Source organism: Panulirus ornatus, chromosome 34 (assembly GCF_036320965.1).
Source record: "Panulirus ornatus isolate Po-2019 chromosome 34, ASM3632096v1, whole genome shotgun sequence".
In the NCBI taxonomy this organism is placed as follows: Eukaryota; Metazoa; Arthropoda; class Malacostraca; order Decapoda; family Palinuridae; genus Panulirus; species Panulirus ornatus.
Window position 1 is genome coordinate 831,284 of NC_092257.1, and position 12,655 is coordinate 843,938.

The 12,655-nt window shown below is 47.4% G+C and overlaps 1 protein-coding gene across 5 annotated transcripts in view; it reads left to right on the forward strand.

Annotated features, from left to right (window-relative positions):
* The window catches only part of HisT (Histamine transporter), a 125,024-nt gene that overhangs the window by 40,076 nt on the left and 72,293 nt on the right, over window positions 1-12,655 (forward strand). For all 5 annotated transcript variants that reach the window (XR_011715135.1, XM_071682136.1, XM_071682137.1 and 2 more), the window contains one exon: window positions 1,432-1,670. Coding sequence is in view for 4 of the 5 variants with exons in the window: in XM_071682136.1 (XP_071538237.1) it covers window positions 1,432-1,670 (239 nt within the window). In the remaining variant the exon portion in view is untranslated. The remainder of the gene's footprint in view (window positions 1-1,431; window positions 1,671-12,655) is intronic.

Consider the following 12,655-nt stretch of genomic DNA (forward strand, 5'->3'; position numbering starts at 1 on the left):
ACACACACACACACACACACACACACACACACACACACACACACACACATACATAGACACACACACGTACACATGTTTACTGGCGAATATGAGAAATACATTTATTTCGATGTATAAGGAATAATTACAGTCAGCTGTCGACATCCCATATTAAGCCAAAACTATTATATGCTCAAGTTTGGTCAACACACTTAAAGACGCGCGAAGATCCGGTCTAGAAGGTTCAGAGGAGAACAGTGTATGGTAACAGAAATAGAGCTGAGTTACAGGTATGAAGAGTTACAGGCCTGTAACGAGTAAACTGATCATAACATGTAGATGTGTGTACCAGTTGGATGGCTTCAGCAGAGGACAATTCGTCGAAAGATACAAGACAACCACAAAGTAAAACCTTAACATGAAATTAAATAAGAAATTTTTCTAAAAGATATAAAGATGCACTTCTCAGCCATGGAGGCTGTGAATATGGACAGCATACTCAAGTTTTAATTGTTGTTTGATGATAAAGTTGAAGTGATGAGGTAGTACTAGAGTGATCCCCCTGTGCTGTACAGAAAGTAACAACACTCATAAACACATGCACATTTTTATGTACGTATGTTGCGACTGATGTCTCTCCAGTCAAGGTGCCAGTAGTGTAGAGTGAATGTTTGTGTATGATGTTTGTATGGCATGATAAGTATGTCACTCTGCCAGACGTTGGTATGTGTGTGTGTGCTGGCCTCAGGTAGGGATGACATGATGACGGTTGAAGCAGGATGTACTTTGTGCTCCGGGCGTCACCAACACCAAACCTGACCCAGACGGGGCCCATAGTCAACACCAAACCTGACCCAGACGGGGCCCATAGTCAACACTAATATTCCAAAGCTCAGTCAGCAGCAGACTGATCCACAAATGATGATAATAACTGTAGACTGATGCTTTAGTGTACTCGTAAACAATTCTTGTTGACGTATATTATCCTCTGGTTCATACACTCTCTATGTGTGTGAACGTTCATGGGAAGATTTCCTGTGTATTAGGACGGTTCTGCCGGCGCAGTACTTGCTTGGAGAGGGACGCTCCTGACACAGTGGCCACATGCTGTAGTTTATTGTATCACAACATGTATAGGCTCTACAACTGTTGTATCACAACATGTATAGGCTATACAACTGTTGTATCACCTTTGAAGAGAAGTCTGGATAGCCGTTCGTACGTGTGTTTGTTGGGCTGAGTCTCGTATCTTTACATGGTGAACCAGTCAGGTTAGGTTAGAGGTAACATAAGGTAGTAATGTGTTAGCCATGCCGTCCATAGCTCTGTGTACTCTCCAGGTTCTGTCACTTATGTACTGGAGTTAAGAGTAAAGGTATCAGAAATACTCGTGTCATCACCAGCTCCCTCCACTAACACAGTATAACGTGCACTTCCCATCTGCATCCTCAGGAGAGGCTCTACCGTCTGCTGGGGGGATGAAGGTGTACAAGATCCGGTGGGTGATCTTGACCCTGTTCGTCCTGTACTCCATGTCTAATGCCTTCCAGTGGATCCAGTACTCCATCATCAACAACATCATCCTCGAGTATTACAAGGTCGACGTCAATATGATCGATTGGACCTCCATGATCTACATGGTTACCTACATACCCCTCATCTTCCCAGGCTCGTGGTACCTGGAGAAGAAGGTAAGTGGCTTCGGTCTGTTGTGTTACCTGCAGAAGGCAAGACAATTCATTAGGGCAACAAAGTGTCGTACTAGCGTTTTCGTTCATCTGTTCCTGCTGATCTTGATGCAGAGGACAGTGAGTTTGATTATTATTATTATTATTGACATGAATTATGACCTTGATGAATGCGTGTGTGTGTGAGTGTGTGTGAGGGTAGTTACTGTACTGCCACAACTGCTGCATTCCCAGAGTGAGAGGATCCCCGAGTGTGAGGGATGGCCACAGCGGGCCGCTCACACCACGCTTGTGGCTGGTGAAAGGTCACTGTTCATGGTAAGGGTCAAAGGTCAGAGGTTAGAATTAAAGGAATTTCCGCATACATGCAGGACGCTACCATCTACCACCACTATGACGCTTGACCTTTAAGCTCATCCTGATGGGTCAGGTTAAAAGTGACTAAACCATACCCAAGGGTCGTACCGTCCTGGTCAAGGGTCGTACCGTCCTGGTCAAGGGTCGTACCGTGCTAGTCAAGGGTCGTACCGTGCTAGTCAAGGGTCGTACCGTCCTGGTCAAGGGTCGTACCGTCCTGGTCAAGGGTCGTACCGTCCTGGTCAAGGGTCGTACCGTCCTAGTCAAGGGTCGTACCGTCCTGGTCAAGGGTCGTACCGTCCTGGTCAAGGGTCGTACCGTCCTGGTCAAGGGTCGTACTGTCCTGGTCAAGGGTCGTACTGTCCTGGTCAAGGGTCGTACCGTCCTGGTCAAGGGTCGTACCGTCCTGTTCAAGGGTCGTACCGTCCTGGTCAAGGGTCGCACCGTCCTGGTCAAGGGTCGTACCGTCCTGGTCAAGGGTGGTACCGTCCTGGTCAAGGGTCGTACCGTCCTGGTCAAGGATCGTATCGTCCTGGTCAAGGGTCGTACCGTCCTGGTCAAGGGTCGTACCGTCCTGGTCAAGGGTCGTACCGTCCTAGTCAAGGGTCGTACCGTCCTGGTCAAGGATCGTATCGTCCTGGTCAAGGGTCGTACCGTCCTGGTCAAGGGTCGTACCGTCCTGGTCAAGGGTCGTACCGTCCTAGTCAAGGGTCGTACCGTCCTGGTCAAGGGTCGTACCGTCCTGGTCAAGGATCGTATCGTCCTGGTCAAGGGTCGTACCGTCCTGGTCAAGGGTCGTACCGTCCTGGTCAAGGATCGTATCGTCATGGTCAAGGGTCGTACCGTCCTGGTCAAGGGTCGTACCGTCCTGGTCAAGGGTCGTACCGTCCTGGTCAAGGATCGTACCGTCCTGGTCAAGGGTCGTACCGTCCTGGTCAAGGATCGTATCGTCGTGCTCTAGGGTCGCACCGCCGTTGTCCTCAACCACAATATGTGGTAGTTTAACCATCTCTTGGTCAGTGGAACGACCCTGGTAGTTTTGAGGTCATTAAGTCACGAGGCAGGAGCAGGTAAGTACAGTTGTGGTGGCAACAGTCAGTCAGGTGGAGCTTGTCTCGGAAAGGTTTGAGTTCTGTCAGTTTAAACCTAAAGTTCAAATGTTACGTTGTTTTATTAGTTGTGTGAAAATTGGAACATGGATCTAAGAGCAGCTGCATATGGCATGTTGCTGTCATTTTCGAGGAATAAGGTCAGAGGTCAGGGTAATGATTTCCTCATGCAGTGTGTGTGTGTGTGTGTGTGTGTGTGTGTGTGGTAGTGGAAGGTGGTTATTGATTGAGGTTTGTACAGGTTAAAGGTCTGGGTGGAGAGCAGCGTGTGCTGCTTACCTGGCCTGATCATTGCTGACGCTCCGTGTTCTCACTGGCACCAAGTAATGCATGCCACCAACCTTCTACTTACATTCACCTCCACCATGTGTCTTACCTGCCCAGGTGACCCATGGTACGGCTGGTGACCAGTCTTGGTGACTCATGGTACGGCTGGTGACCAGTCTTGGTGACTCATGGTACGGTTGGTGACCAGTCTTGGTGACCCATGGTACGGTTGGTGACCAGTCTTGGTGACCCATGGTACGGCTGGTGACCAGTCTTGGTGACTCATGGTACGGCTGGTGACCAGTCTTCGTGACTCATGGTACGGCTGGTGACCAGTCTTGGTGACTCATGGTACGGCTGGTGACCATGTTGATCATGTCTCATTCTCAACCCTTATGGTATGTTACAGTGTGGACCATAGTTGCCACGATGAACCTGCTCCCCAGCAGAAGACGTGGCTGACGGTGCGAGAGGTAGTACCCAGACACGCAGGCAGGTCACTAGAAGACAACATTGTACACTATGTAGGCTGTTAGGTACTTGGTCCACTTGGCCAGTCCTGCCTCGGTCCGGAGGGCGCGTGTAGGTAGGGCCACCACTTGGCCAGTCCTGCCTCGGTCCGAAGGGCGTGTGTAGGTAGGGCTACCACTTGGCCAGTCCTGCCTCGGTCCGGAGGGCGTGTGTAGGTAGGGCTACCACTTGGCCAGTCCTGCCTCGGTCCGGAGGGCGTGTGTAGGTAGGGCTACCACTTGGCCAGTCCTGCATCGGTAGAGGACTACACCTTAGTCAGCCCTGGCCAGGGAGAGAGAGGCAGAGGCGTGGACCAACTATATCTCTCAAGGTTGTACGTCAAGTGGACTTTGAATCACCTTGTAATACGTCTAAAGAACGAAGTTGTCGTTATCTTTTGCCACGATAATGGTACTCAGGGTAAAAGTACTTTTGACACAGTGTATGTTTTCATAAGAAGAGTTTTGAACTATGATAATTATAGGTGGGCTTCCATTAAGACTAACTGATTTGAGATAGAAATGAGAACACGAATTATTACGTGAGGCGCAAACACTAGGGACTCTCGCCTCTCTGGCCTAGTGTTTTTTAGGTCATTGTTTTGTGTGGTAGGGATGGAGAGAGGGAAATGAGGTAGGGATAGGGAAGTGAGAGGGGAAGAGGAAAGAGAGGGGAGCGGACGACGTGATGGGAGAGTACATGGGAAGGACAGATGACAGTAGACCTGATGGTCCCTGACGAGGTTATCCTGTGGAAGACAGTATTGTTGTGGGATGAGGTTATATGATCGTGTGTGTGGTATAGATAGGATAGTGAAGCAGAGGGATTCTCCATAACCACATTTTCCTCTGAGTGGATCAAGAGTCTCTGGGCTGGCGGTTCTCTTTCATGAATCTATCTAATTTGAATAACGCCCACGGGTATGTTGTCCAAGTTATTTGGTAATTTATAAGTTTCTGTACAAACTCCTGGAAGTGTGAACAGTTTAAGATAAAATGATTTTAGATGATGTCACGGCTTTCCTCAGAAGGCATATATCTGAATCATGGAATTAGTTTTATTGCTACTCTTTGTATTCGTCTTAGTTTTTCATTCTCTTTGCGTCGTTTTATAACTAGAACTAAACATCACATTCTTACGTAAGGTCTGACAATGGCCTTATAAAGAGTAAGTGCTGTATCGTTCGTTTTGTAGTTTATAGCTAGAAGTTAGCGGAGGGCACAGGGTTCCCCACACAGCCTACGACGAGGTTGCACCAGCCTCTCTCACAAGGGGAAGTACAGTGTTGTCAAGGAATTTCTCACACTCAGGCAGGCAGCTTATCATGTTCCTGCTGCTTTACTGTAGTGTAGCCTGAGCCAGCAGGGGGAGCACCATGAATGACGTCTTGGTGGGTTATATAATGATAATGATAATTCTGGCAGTGTAAACCTAACCTTGTGTTTGCCGTATCATTATGTAACTGGTTGTTCGTTACTTTGTGTTTTTTCAGGTTGTTACGAATTATGACTCCAAATTTTATCTTCTTGTATTGTAATGATTAGTAACTTTCCCTAGTGTAGTGTCCCTACCAATGTATATACTTTAGTGTACCTGCCGTTGTATATACCTTTGTGTATCTACCATTATATATACTTTAGTGTACCTACCATTATATATACATTAGTGTACCTACCATTGTATATACTTTTGTTACCTACCATTGTATATACCTTAGTGTACCTACCATTGTATATACGTTATTCATGTATTACGTAATGCATTATTCTGCAGCTGTCTACACTGAAGTCTATTTGCCATGCTTCTGACCAGGCTACTTATGTGTCGAAATCCTTTTGGATTTTGCAATGGGTATTTTTCACAAATTGCGTATGAGTTGTATTGCCGGACCAGTGAGACGGGTCATCATGAGCAGGTGTAGTGAGACGGGTCATCATGAGCAGGTGTGGTGAGACGGGTCATCATGAGCAGGTGTGGTGAGACGTGTCATCATGAGCAGGTGTGGTGAGACGGGTCATCATGAGCAGGTGTGGTGAGACGTGTCATCATAAGCAGGTGTGGTGAGACGTGTCATCATAAGCAGGTGTGGTGAGACGGGTCATCATGAGCAGGTGTGGTGAGACGTGTCATCATGAGCAGGTGTGGTGAGACGGGTCATCATGAGCAGGTGTGGTGAGACGTGTCATCATAAGCAGGTGTGGTGAGACGGGTCATCATGAGCAGGTGTGGTGAGACGGGTCATCATGAGCAGGTGTGGTGAGACGTGTCATCATGAGCAGGTGTGGTGAGACGGGTCATCATGAGCAGGTGTGGTGAGACGGGTCATCATGAGCAGGTGTGGTGAGACGGGTCATCATGAGCAGGTGTGGTGAGACGGGTCATCATGAGCAGGTGTGGTGAGACGTGTCATCATGAGCAGGTGTGGTGAGACGTGTCATCATGAGCAGGTGTGGTGAGACGTGTCATCATGAGCAGGTGTGGTGAGACGTGTCATCATGAGCAGGTGTTGGCGGCACCAGTGATGAGGCGGTTGTCACACTGACTCAGGCGTATCCTGCCTTGCCCTGGGGATCACTATTCTTTATTTACTTTCTGAAAGCCAGCCAGAGTACTCTTATGGCCGCGGCTGTGTGTGTGTGTGAGAGGAGAGAGAGAGAGAGAGAGAGAGAGAGAGAGAGAGAGAGAGAGAGAGAGAGAGAGAGAGAGAGAGACGTTAACTGATTGCTGAGGAGAGATGGAGTAGATGGGGGGGTCGGGGGACACAGTAAATGAATATGAACTCGGACAGCCCGAGGGCAGTTGTGAGGCTGTGACTCATATGAAGCAAAGGAAGACACATGATTCACACGAGTGTTAGCATGAGTCATGTTGCCGGCCGTCTGCTGGATGATGGGCAGTGCTGCCAGCCAGGAGGGCCCAGGACTGAGAGAGATTCGGAGATTGTGGAGGATCCAGCCTCTTATATAGTAATGCTAGGGAAGGATTCATGGCGTGGTCAGTGAGCAGTTCTCCGCGAGATGTGTGAGGTAATGAGAAAGCAAACGGATGGCTTCCTGCTCACGAGAACCCAGCAGGTGACGGGCAACATGGTTTTATCCTAGTAGGAACGGTGGGCAGGCTTAAGGATCCTCTGATTTCCACGAGAGAATGAGTCCTGTTGTAGACCAGAGAGAAGGCTGTGTGGGGTTGTCGTCTGCATCTGGGGTGCCAGCCGACACACAGAAGGCAGGCAGGTCAAGACGGTCGATCATCAGGCAGGAATTAGGGTAGAGAATGATCCTAGTGGAAGGCCAGGGAGCACACATGTTGGGGAAGCCTTCTCGAGATTGGTCGTGGTCACGAGTGGTCAAGACTGATGGTGCCACCGCCGCTCGTCTTAATGTAAGTACATGATTGACTGGCAGGATGACAGTCGTACCTGCTGAAACTGTTTGTGGATGATGATAACTACATGAGACACATAAACAGCCAGGAGGAGTACGTCACCTTGTAAGGAAACCTGGACATACTGTAGTATAACGGGTCTGATAAATGGTGAGGGGAATTGAACCCATGTTAAGTGTAAAGCCGTCAGTATGGGGTACAGGGCAAGAAATCCTCAGTGTGGATATTATGCAGCAGGTGATAAGGTGTGTGTGTGTGTGTGTGTGTGTGTGTGTGTGTGTGTGTGTGTGTGTGTGTGTGTGTGTGTAGTCAGTTAATACCGTCCTGAACCTGTCGCCAGAGGGCCACACTGGAACAGTGAAGGAGACGAACTCTCTGCTGCTGGTAAATAACATAAGTCAAGTATATAGACATCAAAATGTTCAGCCAGCTAGTCAGTTGTAGTTTACATTAGGTCAAACTTAGACGACCTTCACTGTTGTAGTGGAGCAGCGGGTAGAGGATTGTGGGTAGGGGGTAAGGTGGACGGGGCTCGGGGGTGGCAGGCTGTCCAGTATAGCAACGCTTCTTGCTCGGGTCAACAGTAGGCTGGCTGGCAGGGGGTACCTTGAGGTGGGGAAGAGGGCGCTGCCGCACATGGGCAAACACGTCAAACTCTGACCAAGGAAAAAAAAATGGCTGTGGGAGAGGAATGGCTGTCGGAGAGGATTGGTTGAGGGAGAGGGATGGCTGAGGGAGAGGAATGACTGTGGGAGAGGAATGGCTGTGGGAGAGGAATGGCTGTGGGAGAGGAATAGCTGTGGGAGAGGAATGGCTGTGGGAGAGGAATGGTTGAGGAAGAGGGATGGCTGAGGGAGAGGGATAGCTGAGGGAGAGGGATAGCTGAGGGAGAGGGATAGCTAAGGGAGAGGGATAGCTAAGGGCGTGGGATGGTTGAGGGATAGGGATAGCTAAGGGCGTGGGATGGTTGAGGGATAGGGATAGCTAAGGGCGTGGGATGGTTGAGGGAGAGGGATTGGTGGAGTAAAGATGCACCGGTGTTATCTGGCTCTACCTTACCCCCACCCCTTCTGCCGGGAGGGGAGACACTGGTGGCGTAGTGACCCCTTACCAGCATACTAACAACAAACCTACAACACACTACCAACAACAACCCTACAACACACTACCAACAACAAACCTACAGCACACTACCAACAACAACCCTACAACACACTACCAACAACAAACCTACAACACACTACCAACAACAAACCTACAACACACTACCAACAACAAACCTACAACACACTACCAACAACAACCCTACAACACACTACCAACAACAAACCTACAACACACTACCAACAACAAACCTACAACACACTACCAACAACAAACCTACAGCACACTACCAACAACAACCCTACAACACACTACCAACAACAAACCTACAACACACTACCAACAACAAACCTACAACACACTACCAACAACAAACCTACAGCACACTACCAACAACAAACCTACAACACACTACCAACAACAAACCTACAGCACACTACCAACAACAAACCTACAACACACTACCAACAACAACCCTACAGCACACTGCCAACAACAAACCTACAGCACACTACCAACAACAAACCTACAGCACACTACCAACAACAAACCTACAGCACACTACCAACAACAAACCTACAGCACACTACCAACAACACACCTACAGCACACTACCAACAACAAACCTACAGCACACTACCAACAACAACCCTACAACACACTACCAACAACAAACCTACAACACACTACCAACAACAAACCTACAGCACACTACCAACAACAAACCTACAACACACTACCAACAACAAACCTACAACACACTACCAACAACAAACCTACAGCACACTACCAACAACAAACCTACAGCACACTACCAACAACAAACCTACAACACACTACCAACAACAAACCTACAACACACTACCAACAACAAACCTACAGCACACTACCAACAACAAACCTACATCACACTACCAACAACAAACCTACAGCACACTACCAACAACAAACCTACAGCACACTACCAACAACAAACCTACAGCACTTTACCAACAACAAACCTACAACACACTACCAACAACAACCCTACAACACACTACCAACAACAAACCTACAGCACACTACCAACAACAAACCTACAGCACACTACCAACAACAAACCTACAGCACACTACCAACAACAAACCTACAGCACACTACCAACAACAAACCTACAGCACACTACCAACAACAAACCTACAGCACACTACCAACAACAAACCTACAGCACACTACCAACAACAAACCTACAGCACACTACCAACAACAAACCTACAGCACACTACCAACAACAAACCTACAGCACACTACCAACAACAAACCTACAACACACTACCAACAACAACCCTACAACACACTACCAACAACAAACCTACAGCACACTACCAACAACAAACCTACAGCACACTACCAACAACAAACCTACAGCACACTACCAACACAGTAGAGAGACGTCAGCACAGGTGTCGCATACAGATGTTTACCTCACAGATGTCTTGTGTAGCAGCACCACAACCTTGTGCCGGCTTACCTCCCCCTGCCCAGGGGCGCATCCAAAGTGGGAGAGGTGATGCTCCCGTCTCTACCTTGGAGCGGTACAATATATAGGGAGCTGATTATGTTAGGATGTTCAGGATCTATACATTATTGTAAGGATTTTAACCCTTGTGGTCTCTCGAAACGAAAAGTAGTGTGCGAGTCTGTTTTCCTGGCGGTACCTCGTTAAAGCAGAGGGTAGCGATGTTGTCTCCTGTGCGGCGGGGTAAGGTTGGGAATGGATGAAGGCAAGCAAGAATGAATATGTACATGTTTATATATGTATATGTATATGTGTATATGTATATGTGTGTATGTATATGTACGTGTTTGGGCGTTTATGTATTTATATGTGTATATGAATGGATGGGCCATTCTTCGTCTGTTTCCTAGCCCTACCTCGCTGACGCGGGAAACGGCGAACAATTATAATAAATGAAATAATATATATATATATATATATATATATATATATATATATATATATATATATATATATATATATGTTTAAGTTATGGCGAGGGTGTCGCTGCCTACATTCGTCAAACACTGATCATTGTTAATCAAAACATTTCCTGTGTTCGATAAAGCAGATTAATTCCTTTCTTCGACAAACTCCCTTGATTAGAGCCATCGTCTGCAGTGTTGTGTTATCTAATATCTCAGATGGTCATCAGTCTCATGATAAGTTGATCAGTTTATTTCTGTGCTACACGTATGTTGCATCTTATGAGACTTTCATGGAGGTCGTGGTTTAATGTAACATTTATATATGTAACTCATAAAGTATTAAGTTATCTACGATATCATGTTGTCGTATATACCAGTCTTCTTGTAAGATCCTCTCGCTCGTGGCCAGGTCATAACCCCCCCCCCCGATTATTGATACCCCCCTCCCCTCCTACCTACCCGTCTGACACCCTCCGTCCCCCGTCTCGTGTCGTCACCCAGATATTAAAGTGTTGGTTGGTAGACTAGCGTCCGGGAGGGCCAGGGGGTGCCAGGTCTCCAGGAACAATGGTACCAGAACCAGGTGTGCCTGGTACACCCTCAAGGTACTACTGACCTAGTTCCCTGGTATCAGTAAGGGGAACCAACCATAGGCGAGGATAATTAAGACATAATCGACACAAGACAACAGCCTATTCCAGTAGAATCAGTGTTGCTCCCAGAGCTGCAGGAGCGCAGCCCCGGGGGTTACGATGGCTGAACGGGACACACTGCTCACAAGCGGCCGAGGGAGAACCACCCATCACACACACACACACACACACACACACACACCAGCTGCCGGCAGAGTGTGGAGGAGCGTGTTGACGTGAAGGTTGTCTGGACTGCACGTCCGGCGCCTCAGTAACCACACAGCTCGTCCTGAGATAACCCTTGTTGTGGCTGTAGACTTATAGGTCCCACACTTTCTAACATAACGACCCCTTGTGGTCGTCATGAAAACTCCACGTTTCCCTTCATATTTTGCTACTTCTCTTCATTTTGTAATGTATATTTTAGTATTTTTGAGAATCAGCAGATTGGTAATTGATTTATCTTTGTATTTGTGGATGAGAGTGGAGAAGACACCTAAGACAAAACTTTTTTCGTACGTTTCGGTCCAGTGAACCATACACAGGGCATGGACACCAGGCCAGAACAACCATGTATATGTACAGCTTAGGTCAACCCACACACACACACCCACACCACAGTCAGACAACACACCATAGGTACACGCCCTCACCACATAGTCACACACCACACCGTACAGTCACGCACTCTTTTTTTTTTATGCTCCAATAACGAATAAAAGTCCACATCAAGGCAAAACCCGTCTTTTGAAATGAGCCAGGTCATAGTTATTGGGAAAGACCTGATAAAGTAGAGAGTTCCAAAGTTACGGGGTGTAAGTAAAGAAACAGGTATCAAAACGGCCCACCTTGAGGTGCCAACGGCCACACAGTAATTATGTGACGCAGCAGCTTGCCGAGTATTGTGTGCCTGCTCTCAGGAGCAAAATCTAAAGTAATACCAGTAGAAGAGGGAAAATGAACCAGCATTAAGGCGTAGGGCAGGGGGATCAAGTTTGGAAGTTAGCCGGGGACAGTTTATAAGTCGGACCACTTCCGACTCATCTCTGTCAAGTAAGGATACCAAGCTAGAACCACCCCAGATGTGAGAGCAGTACTTCATACAAGGACGAATAAATCCCTTGTACAAACGGAGCAACTGTTCAGAAGAGAAGTTTCGACATCTAAACACGACATCCAGTTTCTTAGAGGCAGACTTAACTATTACCGTAATGTGGGGTTTTCAAGAAAAGGTGGATGTTACAGTAATACCAAGTACGTCTATTGAGTCAAGAGGTGTAATTACAGAACCGTGAAGGGAGAGCTGTAGACTTAACCAGATGTCGTCTGCCTCACAGATATCTAGTCCAAGCCTGACTTTATTTAGGAAATTGTATGAAGACGAAGTGCAGAACGAGTGAGAGAAAAAGGGGCAGAATTTAAGGATGTGAAGGAATACAGTATTGAATCGTTAGCGTATGAGTACATTTGGTTATTAGTGCAGGAGAGGAAATCATTGATAAAAAGGAGAAAAAGATATAGGTGATATGACAGGACTTTAAGGGACATCGCTGTTGTTGAGAGAGAGAGAGAGAGAGAGAGAGAGAGAGAGAGAGAGAGAGAGAGAGAGAGAGAGAGAGAGAGAGAGAGAGAGAGGCTGATCCATCAACAACCACGGAAA